Source organism: Vanessa atalanta, chromosome 21 (genome assembly GCF_905147765.1).
Source record: "Vanessa atalanta chromosome 21, ilVanAtal1.2, whole genome shotgun sequence".
Taxonomy (NCBI): domain Eukaryota; kingdom Metazoa; phylum Arthropoda; class Insecta; order Lepidoptera; family Nymphalidae; genus Vanessa; species Vanessa atalanta.
Genome location: NC_061891.1, coordinates 9363791 through 9386520, shown reverse-complemented (window position 1 = coordinate 9386520; position 22730 = coordinate 9363791). Strand labels below are relative to the sequence as shown.

Below are 22730 nucleotides of genomic sequence, written 5' to 3'. Positions count from 1 at the left end.
ACATATTCATATCGTTTTTTTTTTTTTGTTACCCTAATCTTTATTAAAATCAAACAATGATTTCAATTTTAATTAAAAATTAATATTAAAAGATAAGATACAATTGGTTCTATACAATCTAAATAGGCTCGCTTGATAAGCTCTGAATAACATCGATTCTAAATAAGTAAATAACTTTGTACTGTCAATATCTAAATATAAATGGCTATTTATGATATTGACCTAATCTTATCTTCAAGGTATTTAATTGTTATAATATTAAAAAAAAATCGTCCTGACCGATTTTTGCCACGCCAGTTCATCTCAAGAGAGACAAGACAACTGTGCGGGATACATTGTAATGCACAAATATCCCAAAGGTATGTGCCCTTTTAAATCTCTCATACTTTAATGGGGGCGGCAAATCCGATATGAATGTAAGGAGTTCAAGTTACAAATTCTGGGCTGCTAAAAATCCCAATTACTATTTATTTGAGACACTAGTCCAACGAGGCAGTCACTCAGTTTTTTATCATGTAAGCAGATCGGCAAATAGGTCACCTAAGGGAATACTAAAATTACAATTAAAAAAAATTAAAATTTCGTACATTTTCCTCGATTTTTTTTTCTAATACAATGACAAACTCTTTATCTCCATTCAATATGAAAGCTTTATTCTTAAAATTAAGGCCATAACTACATACAAATAAGAATAAACATGAATATCGTTACTGTATAAATTACAACCGACAAGCAGCATTTCCTTGTTAAATCGCAATTTCGATCCTCTGGACATAAAATGGACCAGCCCTCTTGTCATCAGTGGCGGAAATAAAGCGAGAAGTTTCACTTGCTTATTGATTTTCAAAATCTACCAAAACCTCGGAAATAACCACCTCGGAACTGAGAAAAACCGAAGTCGTCTCATATATCGTTCTATGATCCTTAAATTCATCTCATTAATATTTACAAAAAAATTTTTTTTTATTATTATGTTATTTATTTAAGTATAATGTTTGTTTCTTTTTTAATGTATTGGTGTAAGTTACGCAAACATACTCCAGGAAGATCGCTGATATAGATATCCCTCGAACCTAAAATAATAAGTTTCGCTATAATGGTCAACAAAGGTTAGAAGAACTCTTGGCTCTTCTTCCGTATCTAAAACAATTCAAGGATTCGTGCAATAAAAAAATTAATAATTCAGCCTTACTCTCATGTATGTAAATTTCCAAAACTTAAAAAAAGAATAAGAACAGAAGAGGTTTCATTGGATTCTGCTATGAGCTTAATCTAATTAAAAATCTATTACGAAGATAAATTACTTTAAGCTTCACTCACTCTCAAATTGAAGTAAGCTCTATCTTAATTTCTAGTATTACTTATTAAATAGCATTATTAATAGCCCCTTATTTATGACGTCATTTAAATATTCACGCCCTAAAGGTAACTCTATAATCACCATATTTCACATAATTCGTTCCCCAATCTACCGATTCCATGTATAATAAAACATATATACTATGCTTATTGGTTAGGATAGTTAAGAAAAAGAGTCTTTTATATATTTGGTGATTTTCGCCAGGTCTTAATTCAATTTGTTGTAAGTTAAAATTTACATTAACTACAATGACATCAATCAATTGTAACCTTAAAGATAATTCATTTAAATCCGATTTAATCGAACTAATGATTATTATTATGATAAACTAACAATATTTGTTATGATAAACAAAAAACGGGTGACAATTCTACAATTTAAAACGGTTACGACACGATCACGACTATATTCCGATCCCACTTCGACCGAACCGCAATTGAATCGTAGCGTTTGTGAAATAGGAAAACGACTGAATGGCAACGATTGTATTCCGATTCGATTGCGACAAACTATCAATTTGTTAGTAAAATCAGTACCCAGTGTTATGCCACCAGTTTTTCAAACAACAGTAATTAAAACGAAGAACTTCTTACGCTTCGATGCGCCGTATGTTAGTATCCTTTTGACTGTATTAACACTTACTTTTAAAAAAAAACGTAGCAAAAAATATTAAGTACCATTTTACCCTACAATGATAATTTAGTGACATACATGTACATATATACATAGCCATCATGATCCACCGTTCCAAAAAATCTTTGGAAAAAGTTTGTGACCAAATTTGTCCTCAAGAACTAGTTTTGATTGCCCTATCAGTTAATTAATAAAGACCATCAGCTTATTCATGCGATCTCAGTTAAATTAGATAAGATATACAACGTCAATAACATATTTTAATACGAGCTGGCGCCCGCGACTCCGTTCGCGTGATTTTAAGCCTTAAAAGTAAGTTATTATATGTTTGATATTTCTCTGTATCTTTGAGTCTGCCGTGGCATTGTTGTTCCCAATAAGTATTTGTCTAACTGCATAATGTATATTATACGATATTACACGTAGTGCCGTCGGGGATTAAAGCATAGATTTTTTTGCAGATGCGAACACGCCACAGAGCCACATAAAACTAGCCGCGTGCACAGGACTTGCTTGAAAGTAAACGATTTGTTTTGTTTGGAATGAGAAGGAACCTGGGCATAAACATAAAATCATCTGCGCCGCACCATTTATACTTATAGTATATTTATTTTCAAACGCAAAGGGATGATGTAACACCACTGGAACTCTTTAAAAAGGTTATAACCTCATCAGCCCTGGTTCTATAACATTTCGTTTAATAAAACAATACTACAATATAAATCAGTTAAAACCGCATCAAAATCGGTTAAGCTAATACCGAGATTAGCGGTAACAAACGAATAGATAAACAAAGAAAAATTCTATTAATGTGATCTAATGCGTTAGTAGATATCCCCAGTAATTTTTTTTATACCTCGACGCAAAAAGAGAGGGTATATAAGTTTAACGTGTCCTTGTATCTGTCTGTGGTATCGCAGCTCCCAAACGGATGAACCGATTTTCGTTTAGGTTTTTTTGTGTCATATATAATTTAATCCCGAGTAGTCTTAGCCATGTTTCATGAAAATCTGTTCAGCCGCTTGAAAATCATCAGCTCTTTAATAGTTGATGTGGGGATCTGATTACCTTCAATATGTCCTATCCGTTCAAAATTTAGTACCGTATTACTTCAATGACATTGGAAGAACATGGTAAGGTAACCATGACTTCAAATATGACAGTACGGTTTAGATTTCGACGGTGGGTAATTAAATAAGGATAAATTAGGCTCAATTACCACTATATTTACCTATGATACCCAGTACCTAACTGAGTAACTAACTAATCAATATATAAAAAAAAAACAAATATTATTTCTCAATTTTTAGAGTCAATTTTTTGTGTCAGGGGGTTTTTTAAATTTTAAAAATTTTTATTTTTATTCTCTAATATCTTCCATGTATACATTTCGATCACCTACGATTTTATTATATGTATATATAGAGAAGACTATACTAAATGTTCACACATTTTTCTAACAAATTAAAAAGTCAAAAAGCCAATTCACCGACTAAACTAATTACTGAAAGTGCAGATTTTTAAGAAACAATATAATATCAATAGCATAAGTCTAGTTAACTATCCGAGTTAACGAAAATAATACTTACATAAAAGATTTTCAGTATAACACATAGCAACCAAACTACCTAACTATTGAACAAAGGTTTAACCTATTCTGTAATATATTTATATTCAAGCATATTCTATGTAGCTCGGGTTCCATCACAGGACACTAATTATTATAAAAAAATTGCATTGTAAATCTGTTTATTTGAAAAGTGCAACTATGCGAGTTTCTTGCAGTTTCTTCTCGCTGGAGGCTGCTTTCCGAAACGGTGGTATTTTAATATTGACGATTAAAAACGCTTCGTTGTGAAGTTTACTTGAATAAAATTGATTTGATTTGATTTTGGTACATTTAGATTTGTTTATTATAAATCTAACCTAACCTAACTTACTATTTAAACATAATAATCTATACATATAATAAAATTGGAGTGTCTGTTTGTAATATTAAAATAACCGCGTTTGACTATAATGCATATGTATGTATACACGGTACATATACCTAAATAACATTTTTTACAATTTTTGTCTGTCTGTCTGTCTGTTTGTTCCGACTAATCCTGAAACGGCTGGACCGATTTTGACGGGACTTTCAATAAAAAACATAATAATAAAGTCACGCTTTGTTATTAAATTCAAACGCGCACGAAGTCGCGGGCACAGCTAGTATTTATAAGGCTAAACTCATTATTGTTAGCGAAGATTTTCAACAAACAAAATATTTATGAATTAAGTATACTTATCTATCCCAATAATCGACTGTAAGGCTTATATATAAAATATTTTTAAATATAACACACAACAACCAAATTAACGAACAAACTAAAACACAAAAGCTTAACCTATGATTTTTTTTATATATATATATATATATATATATATATATATATATAAAAAATACATATAAAATAATCATTATAGTTACTTACCTATAATGATTATTTTACGATTAGATGTTATGGAGGATTAACGTATCTTGAGCCGAGATGGCCCAGTGGTTTAACGCGTGCATTTAACCGCTGATTTCGGGTTCAAACCCAGGCGGCACCACTAAATTTTCATGTGCTTAATTTGTGTTTATAATTCATCTCGTGCTCGGCGGTGAAGGAAAACATCGTGAGGAAACCTGCATGTGTCTAATTTCAACGAAATTCTGCCACATGTGTATTCCGCCAACCCGCATTGGAGCAGCGTGGTGGAATATGCTCCAAAAAATCTTCTCCTCAAAGGGAGAGGAGGCCTTTAGCCCAACAGTGGGAAAATTTACAGGCTGCTAATGCTAATGCTAACGTATCTTATTAAATATATTATGGAGACATAATACATTGGTTTTTAAAAATATTATTGTAACCGCGAGCGTTTTAAATATTATTGTAATAAGCGTGCATACGCTTGCAGTCATACAATACAGGCAGCGCCGATTTTTTTCGAACTGAGTTTGCTGTTGCCCTAATATCCTCTACAGCGTCACCGGGCGAGGGCAGCGGCGCAGGCGCGGCTCGTATAGGCTAGGCCATGAAACGGACCAGTATAAGCTAAACCCTATTTCATATGATCGACTACGTTGCTAAAAGCTCAACTTACATTGGTCGATACTTGCAGTTTTTAGTTTATGTTTACATTAACTGTCAATTATAACCGTTTTACAGACTATAGTTAACCAAAGTTTCAAACAAATCAACTTGACGACATTTTTGCAATAAATATATTGACGTATTTTTTTTTAATTGATATATCTTTTTTATTTGTGAACCGTTTTTAATAAAACAATAGCCTATATGGTACCCCGATTTAACTACAGTATATTAGTGAAAACCGCAATCAAATCGGTAAAGCCGTTTCCGAGATTAGCGGTAACGAACGAACGGATAAACAGACAAAAATTCTAAAAATCACATTTATGTGATCTATTGCGTTAATAAGCACCCCCAGTACATTTTTTTCTCAAATATCTTCTATGTACAGATTTTGTTCACCTACGATTTTATTATATGTACAGATAAAGAAAGTGACTAAGTTATATCCATCATTATCAATTCAGTGGCTGTATAAATAAGGCGTTTGATTGGCTTTTGATTTATTAACAGGATGAAGTTCTTAGTTTTGGTGCTCTTTGTGACGGCGATCCACGCCAAACACGAAATATACTCTGGGTGAGCCAATACTCGCATCTGATTTAGTAAAAGATTTATATGCTTTCAAATGACAATTTCACTTTACACAATGTTGACCGTACGTTTAAGAGGTTGGTCGTCCTGTATTAGGAATGAGATAGGCAACTTATCTCTTTCCTTGTGGTTCAAGCTTGCTTTATATCAAATTTCATTAGATTTGGTTGGTGTGACCATGAAAGAGCAAGAGATAGACAGACAGATTTACTTTCGTATTTATAATATTAGTGTATATATTAATCGGTTTTAAATACTACCACCCTAGGAGTATGAGTAAAGTGCCTATACTTTTGGTACTGCCAATCTCAAATTTAGATATGTCACATTCAAAATATTTCAGGTGGAAATCCTTCTTCGTCAAACCGGTGAGCCATGATCAACTGTCGAAATTGACGACTAAGATCCAAGAGTTTGATCTCGACTTCATAAGCAAGGCAGCGGTGAATCGAGAAGGGATTGTTCTGGTAAAGCCCCGATACCAGGTCGACTTTTTGAAATTCCTAAGAGAAGAGAACATATCCAATCGTATTCATACTGAAAATCTAAAACAGTGAGTATCGCTTACAATTTGTCATTTTTTTCAAGTGTCTCTTAAACTGGTGTGATTACTAGTTTTACAGCAAAGAATCTTGGGAAAATAGATCGTTACCAACGAGTGGAATAGCTCTTTAGTTATCAGATATATGCAGAGGCATGTACCACTAATATTTTTCATGTGCTTAAATTGTTTGTGATTCATATCGCGCTCGGCAGTGAAAGAGAACATCGTGAACAATCCTGTAAGTTTAATAAAACTTTTACCGCAAATGCAATCTGCATCAAAACAGCAAAGAGATTTGTTTAATTCTGATGTAAAATGTTCTGATTTGAATGTTAAGTAAGCGATTGTAATTTGTGGTACAAGAAAAATACTATTTAACATAAGAATGTTAAGAAGTCTAATAAGACTAAGAAGACCTTATAGTTGGCCTCACTTTGACTTCAGGTATATCTTAGTGCCTCATATTTCTCTTAACATTTCCGTTAGTTAAAAGCTTCAAAATAATAAAGCAGAAAATACCGATTGGTGGTACAGAATTCTTGGTGGTAGGGCTTTGTGCAAGCCCGTCTGGGTAGGTACCACCCACTCATCAGATATTCTACTGCCAAATAACAGTACACTGTATTGTTGTGTTCCGGTTAGAAGGGTGAGTGAGCCAGTGTAATCACAGGCACAAGGGACATAACATCTTAGTTCCCAAGGTTGGTGGCGCATAGGTGATGTAAGGAATGGTTAATATTTCTTACAGCGCCTATGTCTATGGGCGGTGGTGACCACTTACCATCAGGTGGCCCATATGCTCGTCCGCCAATCAATGCCATAAAAAAAATAATATTTATCTTAATCTGATATAACAACGCCCATTTTACATGTTGATAAAGAATTCTTGATCACAATTAGTGTAATATTGTGTATTGAGCAAGCTTGTTTGTTTGTTTGTTTGTTTGTTTGTTTGTTTGTTTGTTTGTTTGTTTGTTTGTTTGTTTGTTTGTTTGTTTGTTTGTTTGTTTGTTTGTTTGTTTGTTTGTTTGTTTGTTTGTTTGTTTGTTTGTTTGTTTGTTTGTTTGTTTGTTTGTTTGTTTGTTTGTTTGTTTGTTTGTTTGTTTGTTTGTTTGTTTGTTTGTTTGTTTGTTTGTTTGTTTGTTTGTTTGTTTGTTTGTTTGTTTGTTTGTTTGTTTGTTTGTTTGTTTGTTTGTTTGTTTGTTTGTTTGTTTGTTTGTTTGTTTGTTTGTTTGTTTGTTTGTTTGTTTGTTTGTTTGTTTGTTTGTTTGTTTGTTTGTTTGTTTGTTTGTTTGTTTGTTTGTTTGTTTGTTTGTTTGTTTGTTTGTTTGTTTGTTTGTTTGTTTGTTTGTTTGTTTGTTTGTTTGTTTGTTTGTTTGTTTGTTTGTTTGTTTGTTTGTTTGTTTGTTTGTTTGTTTGTTTGTTTGTTTGTTTGTTTGTTTGTTTGTTTGTTTGTTTGTTTGTTTGTTTGTTTGTTTGTTTGTTTGTTTGTTTGTTTGTTTGTTTGTTTGTTTGTTTGTTTGTTTGTTTGTTTGTTTGTTTGTTTGTTTGTTTGTTTGTTTGTTTGTTTGTTTGTTTGTTTGTTTGTTTGTTTGTTTGTTTGTTTGTTTGTTTGTTTGTTTGTTTGTTTGTTTGTTTGTTTGTTTGTTTGTTTGTTTGTTTGTTTGTTTGTTTGTTTGTTTGTTTGTTTGTTTGTTTGTTTGTTTGTTTGTTTGTTTGTTTGTTTGTTTGTTTGTTTGTTTGTTTGTTTGTTTGTTTGTTTGTTTGTTTGTTTGTTTGTTTGTTTGTTTGTTTGTTTGTTTGTTTGTTTGTTTGTTTGTTTGTTTGTTTGTTTGTTTGTTTGTTTGTTTGTTTGTTTGTTTGTTTGTTTGTTTGTTTGTTTGTTTGTTTGTTTGTTTGTTTGTTTGTTTGTTTGTTTGTTTGTTTGTTTGTTTGTTTGTTTGTTTGTTTGTTTGTTTGTTTGTTTGTTTGTTTGTTTGTTTGTTTGTTTGTTTGTTTGTTTGTTTGTTTGTTTGTTTGTTTGTTTGTTTGTTTGTTTGTTTGTTTGTTTGTTTGTTTGTTTGTTTGTTTGTTTGTTTGTTTGTTTGTTTGTTTGTTTGTTTGTTTGTTTGTTTGTTTGTTTGTTTGTTTGTTTGTTTGTTTGTTTGTTTGTTTGTTTGTTTGTTTGTTTGTTTGTTTGTTTGTTTGTTTGTTTGTTTGTTTGTTTGTTTGTTTGTTTGTTTGTTTGTTTGTTTGTTTGTTTGTTTGTTTGTTTGTTTGTTTGTTTGTTTGTTTGTTTGTTTGTTTGTTTGTTTGTTTGTTTGTTTGTTTGTTTGTTTGTTTGTTTGTTTGTTTGTTTGTTTGTTTGTTTGTTTGTTTGTTTGTTTGTTTGTTTGTTTGTTTGTTTGTTTGTTTGTTTGTTTGTTTGTTTGTTTGTTTGTTTGTTTGTTTGTTTGTTTGTTTGTTTGTTTGTTTGTTTGTTTGTTTGTTTGTTTGTTTGTTTGTTTGTTTGTTTGTTTGTTTGTTTGTTTGTTTGTTTGTTTGTTTGTTTGTTTGTTTGTTTGTTTGTTTGTTTGTTTGTTTGTTTGTTTGTTTGTTTGTTTGTTTGTTTGTTTGTTTGTTTGTTTGTTTGTTTGTTTGTTTGTTTGTTTGTTTGTTTGTTTGTTTGTTTGTTTGTTTGTTTGTTTGTTTGTTTGTTTGTTTGTTTGTTTGTTTGTTTGTTTGTTTGTTTGTTTGTTTGTTTGTTTGTTTGTTTGTTTGTTTGTTTGTTTGTTTGTTTGTTTGTTTGTTTGTTTGTTTGTTTGTTTGTTTGTTTGTTTGTTTGTTTGTTTGTTTGTTTGTTTGTTTGTTTGTTTGTTTGTTTGTTTGTTTGTTTGTTTGTTTGTTTGTTTGTTTGTTTGTTTGTTTGTTTGTTTGTTTGTTTGTTTGTTTGTTTGTTTGTTTGTTTGTTTGTTTGTTTGTTTGTTTGTTTGTTTGTTTGTTTGTTTGTTTGTTTGTTTGTTTGTTTGTTTGTTTGTTTGTTTGTTTGTTTGTTTGTTTGTTTGTTTGTTTGTTTGTTTGTTTGTTTGTTTGTTTGTTTGTTTGTTTGTTTGTTTGTTTGTTTGTTTGTTTGTTTGTTTGTTTGTTTGTTTGTTTGTTTGTTTGTTTGTTTGTTTGTTTGTTTGTTTGTTTGTTTGTTTGTTTGTTTGTTTGTTTGTTTGTTTGTTTGTTTGTTTGTTTGTTTGTTTGTTTGTTTGTTTGTTTGTTTGTTTGTTTGTTTGTTTGTTTGTTTGTTTGTTTGTTTGTTTGTTTGTTTGTTTGTTTGTTTGTTTGTTTGTTTGTTTGTTTGTTTGTTTGTTTGTTTGTTTGTTTGTTTGTTTGTTTGTTTGTTTGTTTGTTTGTTTGTTTGTTTGTTTGTTTGTTTGTTTGTTTGTTTTTTTGTTTGTTTGTTTGTTTGTTTGTTTGTTTGTTTGTTTGTTTGTTTGTTTGTTTGTTTGTTTGTTTGTTTGTTTGTTTGTTTGTTTGTTTGTTTGTTTGTTTGTTTGTTTGTTTGTTTGTTTGTTTGTTTGTTTGTTTGTTTGTTTGTTTGTTTGAATTCAATTCTGGTGATAATCTTATTTGATTAAAATTATCGCGTATCATAGTCTAAGTTGTATAAGTTTAAAATTATAATGACGTGATGTTTATGATTCATTAGAACACTAGAAGTGTTAAACGTATTACCGTACAAGTAATTATAAATCAACAGATCAATTTGGTGATTATTAAAATATTAATGGTATTGAGGTTGTCGCTTGTAAAGTTACTTTCTGTCATTTCAGGATCGTCGAATGATATTGTGATGAATCGCAGTTATTAATTTGGCGTTCGTATTTTTTTTTTTTTTACAATGGATATAAAATCGAATTGATTTTCTTCTATTTCAGACGATTTGATATCGATGACCAGAAAATCGAAGCGAGAAAGCTAGCAACTCGTTCTTTAAACGGAGGCAGGTTACCTTACGACAACTATCAAACTCTCGACGTGGTATGAAATTTGTAATAAATTATTTTATCGTGTCTTTCTACAGTCACCAATAAAATTGATTAATAATTTTGGATTTAGAAAACATTTTTATTTGAAGGAAATAATCATATTTTTGGCAAACCTTCGGGAGATTATTTGAAAAATTCTTACTAACCTTTGAAGTAAGTTTGAGTCATACGGTACTTCACTACTGTAGGATTGCCTGATTGCTTGTCCGTGATTAAATATAATGTTGTGCTATATTTTGCAGATATATGAATATTTGGACAAAATCGCTGAGAATTATCCAGAAACTGTAACTTTAGTTAGTTCTTCGAAATCATTTGAAGGTCGACCCCTTAAGTACTTGAAGATTTCGAAGGATAAATTTGCAAGCAACAAACCAGTCATCTACATTGATGCTGGAATCCACGCCCGAGAATGGATCTCTCCCCCTACTGTCACTTATGCCGTTCACAAACTGGTTGAAAACGTGACTGAGCCTGATCTCCTAGATAACTTCGACTGGATTCTCTTTCCAGTCGTCAATCCTGATGGTTACGTATATTCTTTTGAAAAGGTGAGTAAACAAGAATATTACCACATGTTACAATATTAAACTTTAGAACCAAAAATCTTACCATTTTTTTTTACTAAATAAGATTAAATTTTATTTAAACTGATACTTTGTATTGACTTGTTACTTGTTATTAACGAACCTTTTAAAAAAATAAATGTCTTAATATACAATGTTCATTTTTTAATTCAGGAAAGAATGTGGCGAAAAACTCGTTCAACCGACGGGAGTATTTTAAGCTGGATCTGCCCAGGCGTCGATGGAAACCGAAATTTTAACTTCGAATGGAACACAGTCGGTGTCATCGATAACAAATGCTTCAACAACTATCCTGGAAGTAAGCCATTTTCCGAACCAGAAAGTAGAACTGTTGGTGAAATAATTGAAAAACATCTTGATCGAATGGTTCTTTTTATCACCATGCACAGCTACGGAAGCATGATTCTTTACCCGTGGGGCAATAATGGTTCTCTGTCTCATAACGCCTTTTCTGTTCACACCGTTGGCATCGATATGGCTGATGCTATTAATAAATTATCGCTGCCACATTTCCCTAATTACGTGGTAGGCAACGCAATGCTTACTGTCGGCTATGGCTCATCAGGAGCCGCTGAAGATTATGCTCATTATAGGGGAGTTCCATTGACTTATACATTTGAACTACCAGGTTTCGAAAACAAAGATACAGATGAATATCTTGATGGTTTCAATTTGGATCCTATTTATATTCATCAGGTCTGTGTGGAAACCTGGGAGGCTTTTGTCATTGGGGCTAGAAGGGCTGGTGATTTGTATGGAAAAAAGAATCTGTAATACTTTTTAATAACTGACAATTTAGTATACCTTGTATATACGACAGTTGTTTTATTATAATTTTCTTATATATTATGGTCAAGTTAAAAATGTACCAATTAAAGAAAGGCGCCCCTAGTCACGTTGTGGTAGTCAAAGATCTCAAACGTGTTTGGGAGACTTAACTTAGAACATCCTGACCCCTTAAAACAAAAAAAATAAAAGATATAGACTGATATTGTAAATTATTTTTATTACACTTATTTACTTCTTGAAGTTAAACAATGATTTAAATTAAAAAAATATATATATATTTTAAACTTTGACTGAGTTAGATTTTTTATAGAGACTTAATACAGGATGATGATTATGAATGATGAAATGATATTTTAAGAACAATTTCTATTTCTTTATTACTTTATTATATTTTAAGGTTATAAGACAATAAAAGATTATATGAAGCACAAATATTTATTCAACTATTATGATAGCTGTAGTAATCAAACCATTATAATAGCTGTAGTAACCGTAATATTGTATCAATTAATATTTACATTAACACCAATTACCTTAATACAAACTTTGTATCTTGAAAATTGCAAAAAACACAATTCATACATCATCAATAATTTAACAAGCAATAATAACAATTATACTTTATCACAAAATTATATACATACCTTAAATTTTAACACCTTGCTGCTCCAGGAAAGAGTAAAGAGTAAAGTGTTCTGTACGGAGCTTCCATTACTTATATAAGCCTCACTACTAATCACATGATTCACAATATTGAACAGAAAAGTCAAAGTAGCCTCTTATTTGGTATCAATGTTATCAAGACAATCCAAAAATAATTTAAATCTACTTATTATTATTACAGATTTTTTTTAAAAGATTAAATAAATAATGTAAGCCTTTTTGTAATCGTCTAATTATTTAATAATTTCTTACTTAGTCTGTCAATTGCATACAAATATAAGATTGGTTCTTAATCTTAGCATGCTAGCTTGCGCAGATTTAAGTAACATCTATCCTTAAAGTAGATGATTTTGTAGTTTAAATATTTAATAGCTGGAGCCCGCTACTCTGCCCTCCTTTAAGCCCCAACAATTTTTTTTGCAGAATTTCAATGTATGTACATCGGCCTGGCGTAATGTAGGGTTAAAATAGCTCTTTCGCGAAGCCAGGACTTTTATTAATTTGCGTTTTACGCAACGTCCTCATAAAGTGATCATATGATGTCTTGCATCGATACTGTACAGCATAGGTTTTCAAGTAGGGCAACGTTTCCTTGTTCCCTCGAATATGAATCGATGCCAATTTTTCGTAAAAATCCGAAAACTCTTGTCCATTTTAATTACCTCCGATTTGTATATTTATCTTCAATTGCACAAGGATGACTTAATACCTCGGGTTGAATCTCTTTAAACAGGGTTTTGCCTTTGGCGTGATACAACAGGCATCACTCAGGCAAACTGGAAGTCACTACAAAAAGTATTTTAAACCATATTCCACCACGCTGCTCCAATGCGGGTTGGCGGAATACTCATGTGGCAGAATTTCGTTGAAATTAGACACATGCAGGTTTCCTCACGATGTTTTCCTTCACCGCCGAGCACGAGATGAATTATAAACACATGAAATTTCAGTGGTGCCTGCCTGGGTTTGAACCCGAAATCATCGGTTAAGATGCACGCGTTCTAACCACTGGGACATAATAATATACATAATACATAACCTATAATACATAATACTAAATCAGCAAAGTAATATGTACCTACACTTTTTTTATTATAAAATCGAACTTATTACTATAAAACAAAATAAAATCATATCAGCCTAAACTAATATTAGTAAGCGCAGATGTTATACAAATAAAGTATATTTAGTCTCATCTTATTCGTTGATGAACCAATTCAAATATTCACAGTAGTAGTAACAAAACAGAATATTACTTACCATATACCTACCATTATAATAATTAGTTAACTCAAGTTGCGATAACTGATAACTATCGAGGTGATAAAAGACCCATCCAAAAAATTCATTGGAAATAGTTTGTTATGAGTTTTTATCTAGCGGCCAAACATAAACTTCAAGAACTAGTTTTATTGTCTTATCGGTTTAATAATAAACACCAGTAGCTTATTTATCAGAGTAAAGGCGATCAGAGTTAAATAAGATAAGTCGTCTATAAAATATTTTATTATAGGGATTTACTAAGTTTTATCGATCACTATTATCAATTCGGTTGTTGTATAAATAAGACGTTTGATATACTTTTGCTCTACTTAGGCAGTATGAAGTTATTAATTTTGGTGCTCTTTGTGACGGCGATTCACGCCAAACATGAAATATACTCTGGGTGAGCCGTACAAGTATAATTTAGAATACATTCTTATATTCTTTGGAATGCCAATTTCCTTTAACAAAATATCCCAATGGGAAAATTAATTGGTGCCACCATGTATTTTTTTGGAAATGCTGGTCATTACTCAATTTATGTAAGTTGTAAATTGTCTCAGGTGGAAATCCTTCTTGGTCAAACCGGTGAGCCATGACCAGCTGTCGAAATTGACGAGCAAGATCGCAGAATTCGATCTCGACTTCGTCAGCAATGTAGCGGTGAATCGGGAAGGGATTGTGTTGGTTAAGCCCCAGTACCAAGTTGACTTTTTGAAATTCCTATCAGAGGAGAACATATCCAATCAGATACATTCTGAAGATCTTAAAAAGTGAGTATCGCTTAATCGTTGACTTTTTCTTTCAAGCGTTCATTAAGGCTGGTGTGATTACCAGTTACTGGGCAGAGAATCTGATCTTCATAATTTAGCACTTAATTATACGTCGTTACTATAGTCTATGATCCAAAAATCTTGGTTTCAAGACAAGTACCATTAATTTTTTGTGTAATTGAATTGTGTTTATAATTCACCTCGTTCTCGGTGAAGGAAAATACCGTAAGGAAACCTAAAGCGGTTTATAGAAGATTCTGTCATAATTTCAACCTGCGCTGGCGTATCGTTGTGGAATAAAATAACTTTTTTTCATGAAAAAAGTAGATGTTATACCAGCATTGGAATACCAGCATTTACAGGCCGTTATATTACTCTATTTTTAATCAAATATTAAAAAAAAAAACACAAATTAGGTACATGTAAATTCAGTGGTGTTTGCCTGGGTTTAAAACCGCATTCATTGGTTAAGATGCACGCGTTCTAACCACGGGGCCATCTCTTCATATGATAATTACATATAAATTGTTTTTGATAGAAAAAGACTAACTACTGAGTTTCTTGCTGGTTCTATTTAGTAGATATATTATTCCGGTAGTAGCTCGATATAAAAATGAACCTTGTAACAAGAGGAAAAGTGCCAGTTTAATAAGTATATTTTGATTTTACACATACCATGACGATCGTTTGAATGAAGTAGCAGCGTAATACAAGGAGATAAAACATATTGTATTAACATATATTTTTACAGCTCTATCAAACCGTTTTAATAGCTATTAATCTCAAACAGATAATTTTTATTTGTAGATAAAGAGTTGTTGTCACATCTATTTTCTTACTTGCTTAATTGCTTCAATTCTGCAAGCATGGTTGTGAGAATTTATTCTCATGGTGATATTATTTGAACAAAATTATCAAATGTCACGTAAATAGTTTGAAAATTTTATAACACGTAACTTACAATAACAATTGATAAATTGTATTAGCTTTTATCACATGGAATGTTCTAATCACCAAATATCTGTTATTGTACAAATAATTATTTAAGACAGTAGATCATTATTATTAGCGATTATTAAGTGGATTATTTCTCTATCAATAGTGTTTCGGCTGACATATTAAGCGTCTTTGATACATTGGCCAATAAAACGATTGTCGAATAATTTATATATAATACTCTTTATTGCACTGAGAAATTTTACATAGTAATTTTACTCATGAAATTATTGTTCACAATGGCGGGCTTATTTCTAAAAGAAATTTCTTCCAGCCAACCCACAGCTGTAAGAGATAGTGTTATGTAGCAGGTATAAATAGTGCAACATTAGATACTCTTAATAATATTATATAAAAGAAACATCAGAGTATTGTGAGTTTTATTGTAGACTTTAACTGTAGAATGCTGCCGTTTTACTTTTTTTACTTATAACTTGAAACTTATTTCAATTATTACTGATTTAAATACCCTAAAGATAATAATTTACTGTACAGCATGGCCAGCGGCTTAATATAATGAGGCAAGACATAGGTAACTCAAAGTCATTCAACACAAAGCAACCGTCAAAACTGACTTAGAGATAATTTAGACGATTCAGAAAACCTAGTTGGCAAAGACGAAATTGATAAATAGAATAACGACAAGTCAATATTCGCAGTTTTAGACAATTTGTTTTAAGAAATTGAAATTGAAAATTAGTAGCTGCAGTAGAAGTCATTAAGACAGAGTATCAATCACACGCACATTATGAAAACTCAAACACAAAAACAGAACAATAAAGAGGAAGAAGATTACTAGACACGATAAACAAATACTCACAATCAGACAAATCCGAACACATCCCTCTACTTAACGCAATAGAAATAGACAAAAAACTTTCAACACTAAATCTACACGACAAATGCACATCATAAAAACGTTTACAACAACAAACGTCGGGATGGACTTTATAACATTTGGTGGGAGACATTTAGCCAAATAGAATGACTCAAGCGAGGTGGTTTTATGATTGCTTTCAAGACCAAATATTAGGGAAACGTAAACATAGGAAGTACTTTATAAAAAATCTGAATCAATCTACTTAAGCAAATATTGTAACATAGATCTGAAACTATTCGGTACATAACGACTTGCGTATCTCTAACTCAAACCGATTATAAGCTTAGAAATGCCAACATAACCTACAAACAACACACTCCCCATGCTCCAGAAATTTATAATTTTTAACACCTACCGTATCACCCGAAAGTTTATATTGACTTTTTTGTTCACGTTATTAATATAAACACTTTTTTTTTACTTGGCTGCAGCCCACCAGAGTTATTGGTCTTAGCTCTTCCGAAAAAGTAATTATAATAATTTATTTCAGCCTAGCAATCATTTCATTAAACATAGATATTTTGGAGTTGAAGTTAGTTGGAGTTATAGTCTAGTTATTCTAACTAGGTTATAAGACTTATCTGTGTTAAAAATAACCAAAAAGTCCCCATAAGTACGAATAATTAGTTTATAGCAGAAGTGTATTGTGCATCGTTTAAAGATATAAGAAATAACATGCTTTAATTTTACGTCTGTTAGCGGTAAGAATTCAAGGTGTCTTTCAAATATATATTAAATTTTTTATCTGCTATTACAGACAATTTGAAATCGATGACCAGAAAATCGAAGCAAGAAAGCTAGCAACACGTTCGGTTAATGGAGGCAGGATACCTTACGATAACTATCAAACTCTGGACGTGGTATGTAATTTGAAAAGATTATTTTATGAATAGCCTACAAACAGTCAAAAATAAAATGTACTAAATACGTCTTCAAAAATCTTGGTTATTTCATAAAACACGAAGTTTCTAGCAAACTATTGCAAGGTTGTTTTGTGAAAAATCTCTCAAACTCTTTTAAATACCTTTGGGTTACGCAGTTATCCCTACCAATAACTTAATAATACTTTGTACAGCTATGTTCCAGTTTAAATGCTGGTTGAAGAAACAAACATCTAATATTCCTTGACTATATTGACAGTGTCATTATACTATATTTGGGCTATGTCCATCAATTCGCTATCATTAGATTGCTGTATTTAATTTTGTGGTTATTTTGATGACATGGACTGATATTATTATGCAGATATATGAATACATCGACAAAATCGCTGAGGATTATCCGGAAACTGTAACTCTCGTTAGTTCTTCTAAATCATTTGAAGGTCGACCCCTTAAGTACTTAAAGATTTCGAAGGATAAATTTGCAAGCAATAAGCCAGTCATCTTCATTGATGCTGGGATTCACGCCCGAGAATGGATCTCTCCCCCCACAGTCACTTACGCCATTCACAAACTGGTTGAAAACGTCACTGAACCTGATCTTCTTGAGAACTTCGACTGGATTCTCTTTCCAGTTGTAAATCCTGATGGTTACGTATATACTTTTGAAAGGGTGAGTAAAAATGAACATGAACACTTGTGATAATATTAAACGTTAGAACAAAAAATCTTAATATTATTTATTAACTTTTTTATACAGGAAAGAATGTGGAGAAAAACTCGTTCTACTGACCAGAATGTTTTGAGCCAGGTCTGCCCAGGAGTCGATGGAAATCGAAATTTTAACTTTTTGTGGAACACAATAGGTACAAGCAACAACCCATGCTCTGACATTTACGCTGGAAGTAAACCATTTTCTGAAGTTGAAAGTAGGACTGTTGGCGAAATTATTGACGAACACCTTGATCGGATGGTACTCTTTATCACCATGCACAGCTATGGAAGCATGATTCTCTACCCGTGGGGTCATAATGGTACTCTCTCTCATAACGCCTTCTCTCTTCACACTGTTGGCATCGGTATGGCTGATGCTATTAATAAATTAGCTCTCCCGAATTTCCCTAATTACGTTGTAGGCAATGGAATGCTAATTCTAAATTATGCCGTAGCAGGAGCTGCTGAAGATTATGCTCATTATAGAGGAATTCCATTAACATATACGTTCGAACTGCCTGGACTCAGATCTGGTTTTGGAGGCTTTCACTTAGACCCTATTTATATTCACCAGGTCTGTATTGAAACCTGGGAGTCTTTTGTCATTGGGGCTAGAAGGGCTGGTGAATTATATGGAAAAAAAAATCTTTAATATTGTATAAAAATAATTAGGACAATATCTTGTGATGCTTTTACTACTAATTTAGTATACGTGTACATAAATCAGTTGTATCATTATAATATATGTACCCTATATTTTTTTCTATCTATATTTTTTTCAAACATTTTCTGTTATACTAATAAAAAGAACTGCGTTCCTTTTAATAACGCCCTCTACTCGTGCGGTGGTAGTCAAGGATCTGGTATGAGTAACTTAACGCAGAGCATATTGACACCAAAAAAAACCAGGACTTAACTGTTGCTGATCACTATTCGCCATCACAGCAATACTTAGTATTGTGGTGTTCCTGTTTTTAGGGTGATCGAATGTACAAAAGGCATAAGCAGTATACAAAACATATTCGCTCGCAAGGTTAGTGCCATATCAGCGATGTAAGGAATAGTTAATATTTCTTATAGAGCCAATCATTACAGGCGGAGATGATTTACTAAGATCCGGTCGCCCATTTGCCCAAAAATTAGACACTAGAATAAAGTATATTTTAATAGAGTTTGTGTGCATCCTGTCCACTACTCGGAAAGGATATCTGGGTACGAGTATAATGGCCAAGAACAACTATCCATTATAAACCAGTAATTACAAAATTTCGTGGCGTCGCTTACTGCTGATCGTTTTAGTGATTGACCAGCCTGTGCATTTCTCACAGTACACTGTAGTGTAGGCCATAGGGTGAATATATCGTATAAGCCATCTCTTTTTTTTCATAATTTTCCTTGACTCTCGTGCATAGCGGAAATAACTTGCACCACTCAAGCAGCGTAGTGGAATTATTAAAAAAATTACTTTACGCCACCTATCATCTATTTATAACAACATTAATAATATCAATACAGACCAACTTGAATTTCCTTAAAAAAATCGATACTTTACGATAGATGGCGCTTAAAACAAATTAATTATTTGTTAATTTACACACTTCACTTTAAAAGATTATAATATGCCGTAAAGTATCTAAGCGATTTGCTTTTGTATGGCATTTTTTAGCATGGAATCTTATCTAACCAATATTAAATACGCAAAAGTTGGAATGGATAGATCTTTTTTAGTCAAATAGGCCAGAACGGCAGAACCTATCCGAATGAAACTTGACAAAGAGATATATAGTGTAGAATAGCAGACTGTTCATTCGCGGAAAAAAACCGTAGGGGAAATCTAGTTTATTAATAAAGTTACATATTCCCTGATAGAATTAGATTCAGCCAAAGATATCCCCAACGGTAAATATTAAAATGACTTCCTTCCTTCACTACTAATATACCCATTTCATAGTGGCTTGATATAAGGCTGCAGATCTCGTGGTCTTGGGTTCAAGGAACAGGTCGGTTGTTTAAAATTATTGGGTTTTCAGTCGAAATCTTCTCAGTGGTGTATACGCTCCCGTTCCTCGGGATGCAAGTAAAATTTGTCATGCAACCAAACTCTTGCCGATCGTATCGGATTTACCTATTAATACGTAAGTATTAACGATATATCTAAACTTATAATAAATATTAAGATCTATAAAGGTAAAAAACGTAACAGCCTGTAAATCATTCTCAGCTTGGACTCCTTTCCATTTAAGGAGATGATTTGGAGCTTATACGCTGCTCCGAAGGGGGGGGGGCTATTTAAAGTAAATGCAGTTTTCCTTACGATGTTTTCCTTCACCGCCGAGAACTATAAGGTTAAACATGTTGTATTCTCTATTTATGAATTATATATGTTGTTTCTTAGTCTGATCGAATCTCAAAAATATCACAAGGAAAATCCCCAACGACATGTTTAACTTTTATAGATAACACACCAGATATATTTTTTGTTGTTTTGATAAGATTATTTTGCTGTATTTGCACCTGTATCGCCATTTAAATCGTCCAATTTTTTTTGGATTATATTCGAATATTTTACTGCATAATATCCCTTTAATAATAGAAAAGTATTAAAAAAAAAACTTGGCAGGTGCAAGTCGGACTCACGCCCTATGGGTTCCGTACCAACGAATAGATAGCCAAACATACCCTGATGTAACAACAAAATTATTGGATATTTCTTGAGAAATATCATGATTCTAGGTCTACAAGAAGTTACCTTATAGGAATTTCGATTTGATGCCCCAGGCGAATGAAAAATGCGACATAACTTAAACATTTTTTCTTTGGTATTAATTTCAACTTTATACCTCTACGCCTCTCGCCAGACAAACAGAATGACAACGAATTGATCTTATAATGGTTCTTTTTTCCTTACGACGTACGGAACCTTAAAAATTAAAAAAATTAAATTCTTTATTCAAGTATATTTTTACAAGTTTTTTTTTAATCTGCTCGGGATGTACGTCCAAGATGGTAAAGAGAAGCAGGTGTATTTATTGAAATTTTTCAATAAATACAAATGCTACTCTTTTTTTCAAATTTAATCTATAGTCAACTATTACACACGAACGGACGGAATCTACTTGTAATATATTTTATATATGTATTAGATATGAGTATGATATTTTAAGTAGATATAAATGATGATAGAGATTCATTTAAATATATATATACATATATATCTATTTTCTATATTATATTTTTGTGGTATATATTACTTATACATAAAACAGCTGACCGAATACAGCGTGCTCTTTACATAATCAATATTTCAATATTTAAAATATAACAATGAATTCGCATTACTAATTTCAAGCAATCGCATATTTCATTCGAATTAATTTCTAATTTTTTTTTTATACCAGTAGGTACACAGTCAGTGGCCGTCACAGACACAAATAGCAAAAAGTTTCAAGTTAATCCGATTAACGATACATGTACGCGTACATATATGATACAAATACATCCCAAACTAATAACAAAATGAGAGAGTAACTCTGTCTGTTACCTCTTCGGGCTTAAAATGCTGAACCGATTTAAATGAAATTTCGTGATAGGTTAGTTAGTTTCTATCACGAAAATCATTCCTTAAGGGTGGAAGTAAGTAGAATTATCACTTTCTGTATGAGGATATTAGGGGTGAAAGTTTGTTTGCGATAGTTTTATAATTTTCGCGCGGTTAAAGCCCGGCTGGTATTTTTATATATAAGCCAAGAATATTAATTTTACGCTCATCACGTCTTCAATAAAAACAGTTGAAACTTCAAAGAGGATAAACCACCACTCGTTTCCAAAACAAAGATAGTTAGCTTTATTTGGAATAGACAGTAGCTGATGGCCAAAGTGGCCTTTACTACGTCACCGAGCGGGTAGGCGAGTCGTAGAAGGCTCTGCCGGATGTCGACAGCTGGGCTCTGAAGGGCTCAGAGGATAGTTTATTAGAGAGATATCCACGCAGGCCCGCATGGGCCCGGGGTAACTGGTCGGGGCGATGGCCCCCTACAGTGGTGGCAACGCCGTCTGCAACTACAGACGGGTCACTGAGTGGATTATTATCCGTGATGTCTGAACCGGGTGGGGCTCACGCCACAGAGCGATCGAGCCTCGGCGATACATGCTTCACCCGTCGCGCAGCAAGGTCGAGTTCGCGGGTGGATCCCGGCGAGCGCCGCGATCCACCACGTGCGTGGTGAGAATAGTATATTATTATGTACTGCTAATCTAATATTATTTCCATTGACAAAGGATAGTGTGATTCAGAAAAAACGAATAAAATGAACCACGACATCTATTGATACAAATAAAAACTAAATAAATACTTAAAAAATATACACAAAGTATCAGTAATACCATTAAAAAAAGCGCTGCATTTTGTGGTATCATTTCATATAAAGTTATTTAGAAGTTTTCCTTTTCGTTGACCAACTACATAATATACATATATAATTGTATTTAACTAACATTACTGTATTTTTAGATGTTGAAAAAGAGTAACTACTGAGTTTCTTGCTGGTTCTTCTCGGTAGAATCATCATACCGAACCGGTGGTAGCTTTACTTAAAATAGTTTGTTAAATGACGATTCAAAAGTGCTTGTAAAAGCCTACTTGAATAAAGTATATTTTGATTTGATTTGATTAAACACAAAGTCTACAAAGAATTAATTATTACAGACAGATAAATTATATAATGAAAAATCGAATTACGATGACAATATACTTGATTAGTGACGATTAAAGATAATTATTTTAAGCATTTATCATTTAATAATCGTCTCAGATATTTTTTTAAATACAAGATAACATATTTTAAAGCTGATTGATAATCGTAAATCCGTTTCGAATGTAATAAAAAACGAATCAAACACATTTCGGCTATTTGTCGGAATATTTGCCATCGCAATA

At 32.3% G+C, this 22730-nt stretch overlaps 2 protein-coding genes across 3 annotated transcripts; both read left to right on the top strand.

Annotated features, from left to right (window-relative positions):
* The first annotated feature begins 5629 nt into the window (after positions 1-5629).
* LOC125072381 (carboxypeptidase B-like) lies at positions 5630-11609 on the top strand. The gene is made up of 5 exons (XM_047683002.1): positions 5630-5694; positions 6053-6262; positions 10138-10240; positions 10491-10799; positions 10989-11609. The coding sequence occupies exons 1-5, from the start codon at positions 5630-5632 to the stop codon at positions 11607-11609; spliced, it is 1308 nt and encodes a 435-aa protein (XP_047538958.1).
* LOC125072380 (carboxypeptidase B-like) lies at positions 11096-18532 on the top strand. Of its 2 annotated transcripts, none has more exons than XM_047683001.1 (5): positions 11096-11133; positions 14114-14323; positions 16957-17059; positions 17445-17753; positions 17841-18531. In XM_047683001.1, the coding sequence occupies exons 1-5, from the start codon at positions 11111-11113 to the stop codon at positions 18444-18446; spliced, it is 1251 nt and encodes a 416-aa protein (XP_047538957.1). In that variant the 5' UTR covers positions 11096-11110; the 3' UTR covers positions 18447-18531. The 2 variants fall into 2 exon arrangements, with proteins under 2 accessions (XP_047538957.1, XP_047538956.1); XM_047683000.1 differs by lacking the exon at positions 11096-11133 and adding an exon at positions 13833-13953 and having other exon boundaries at positions 17841-18532.
* The last annotated feature ends 4198 nt before the right edge of the window (positions 18533-22730 follow it).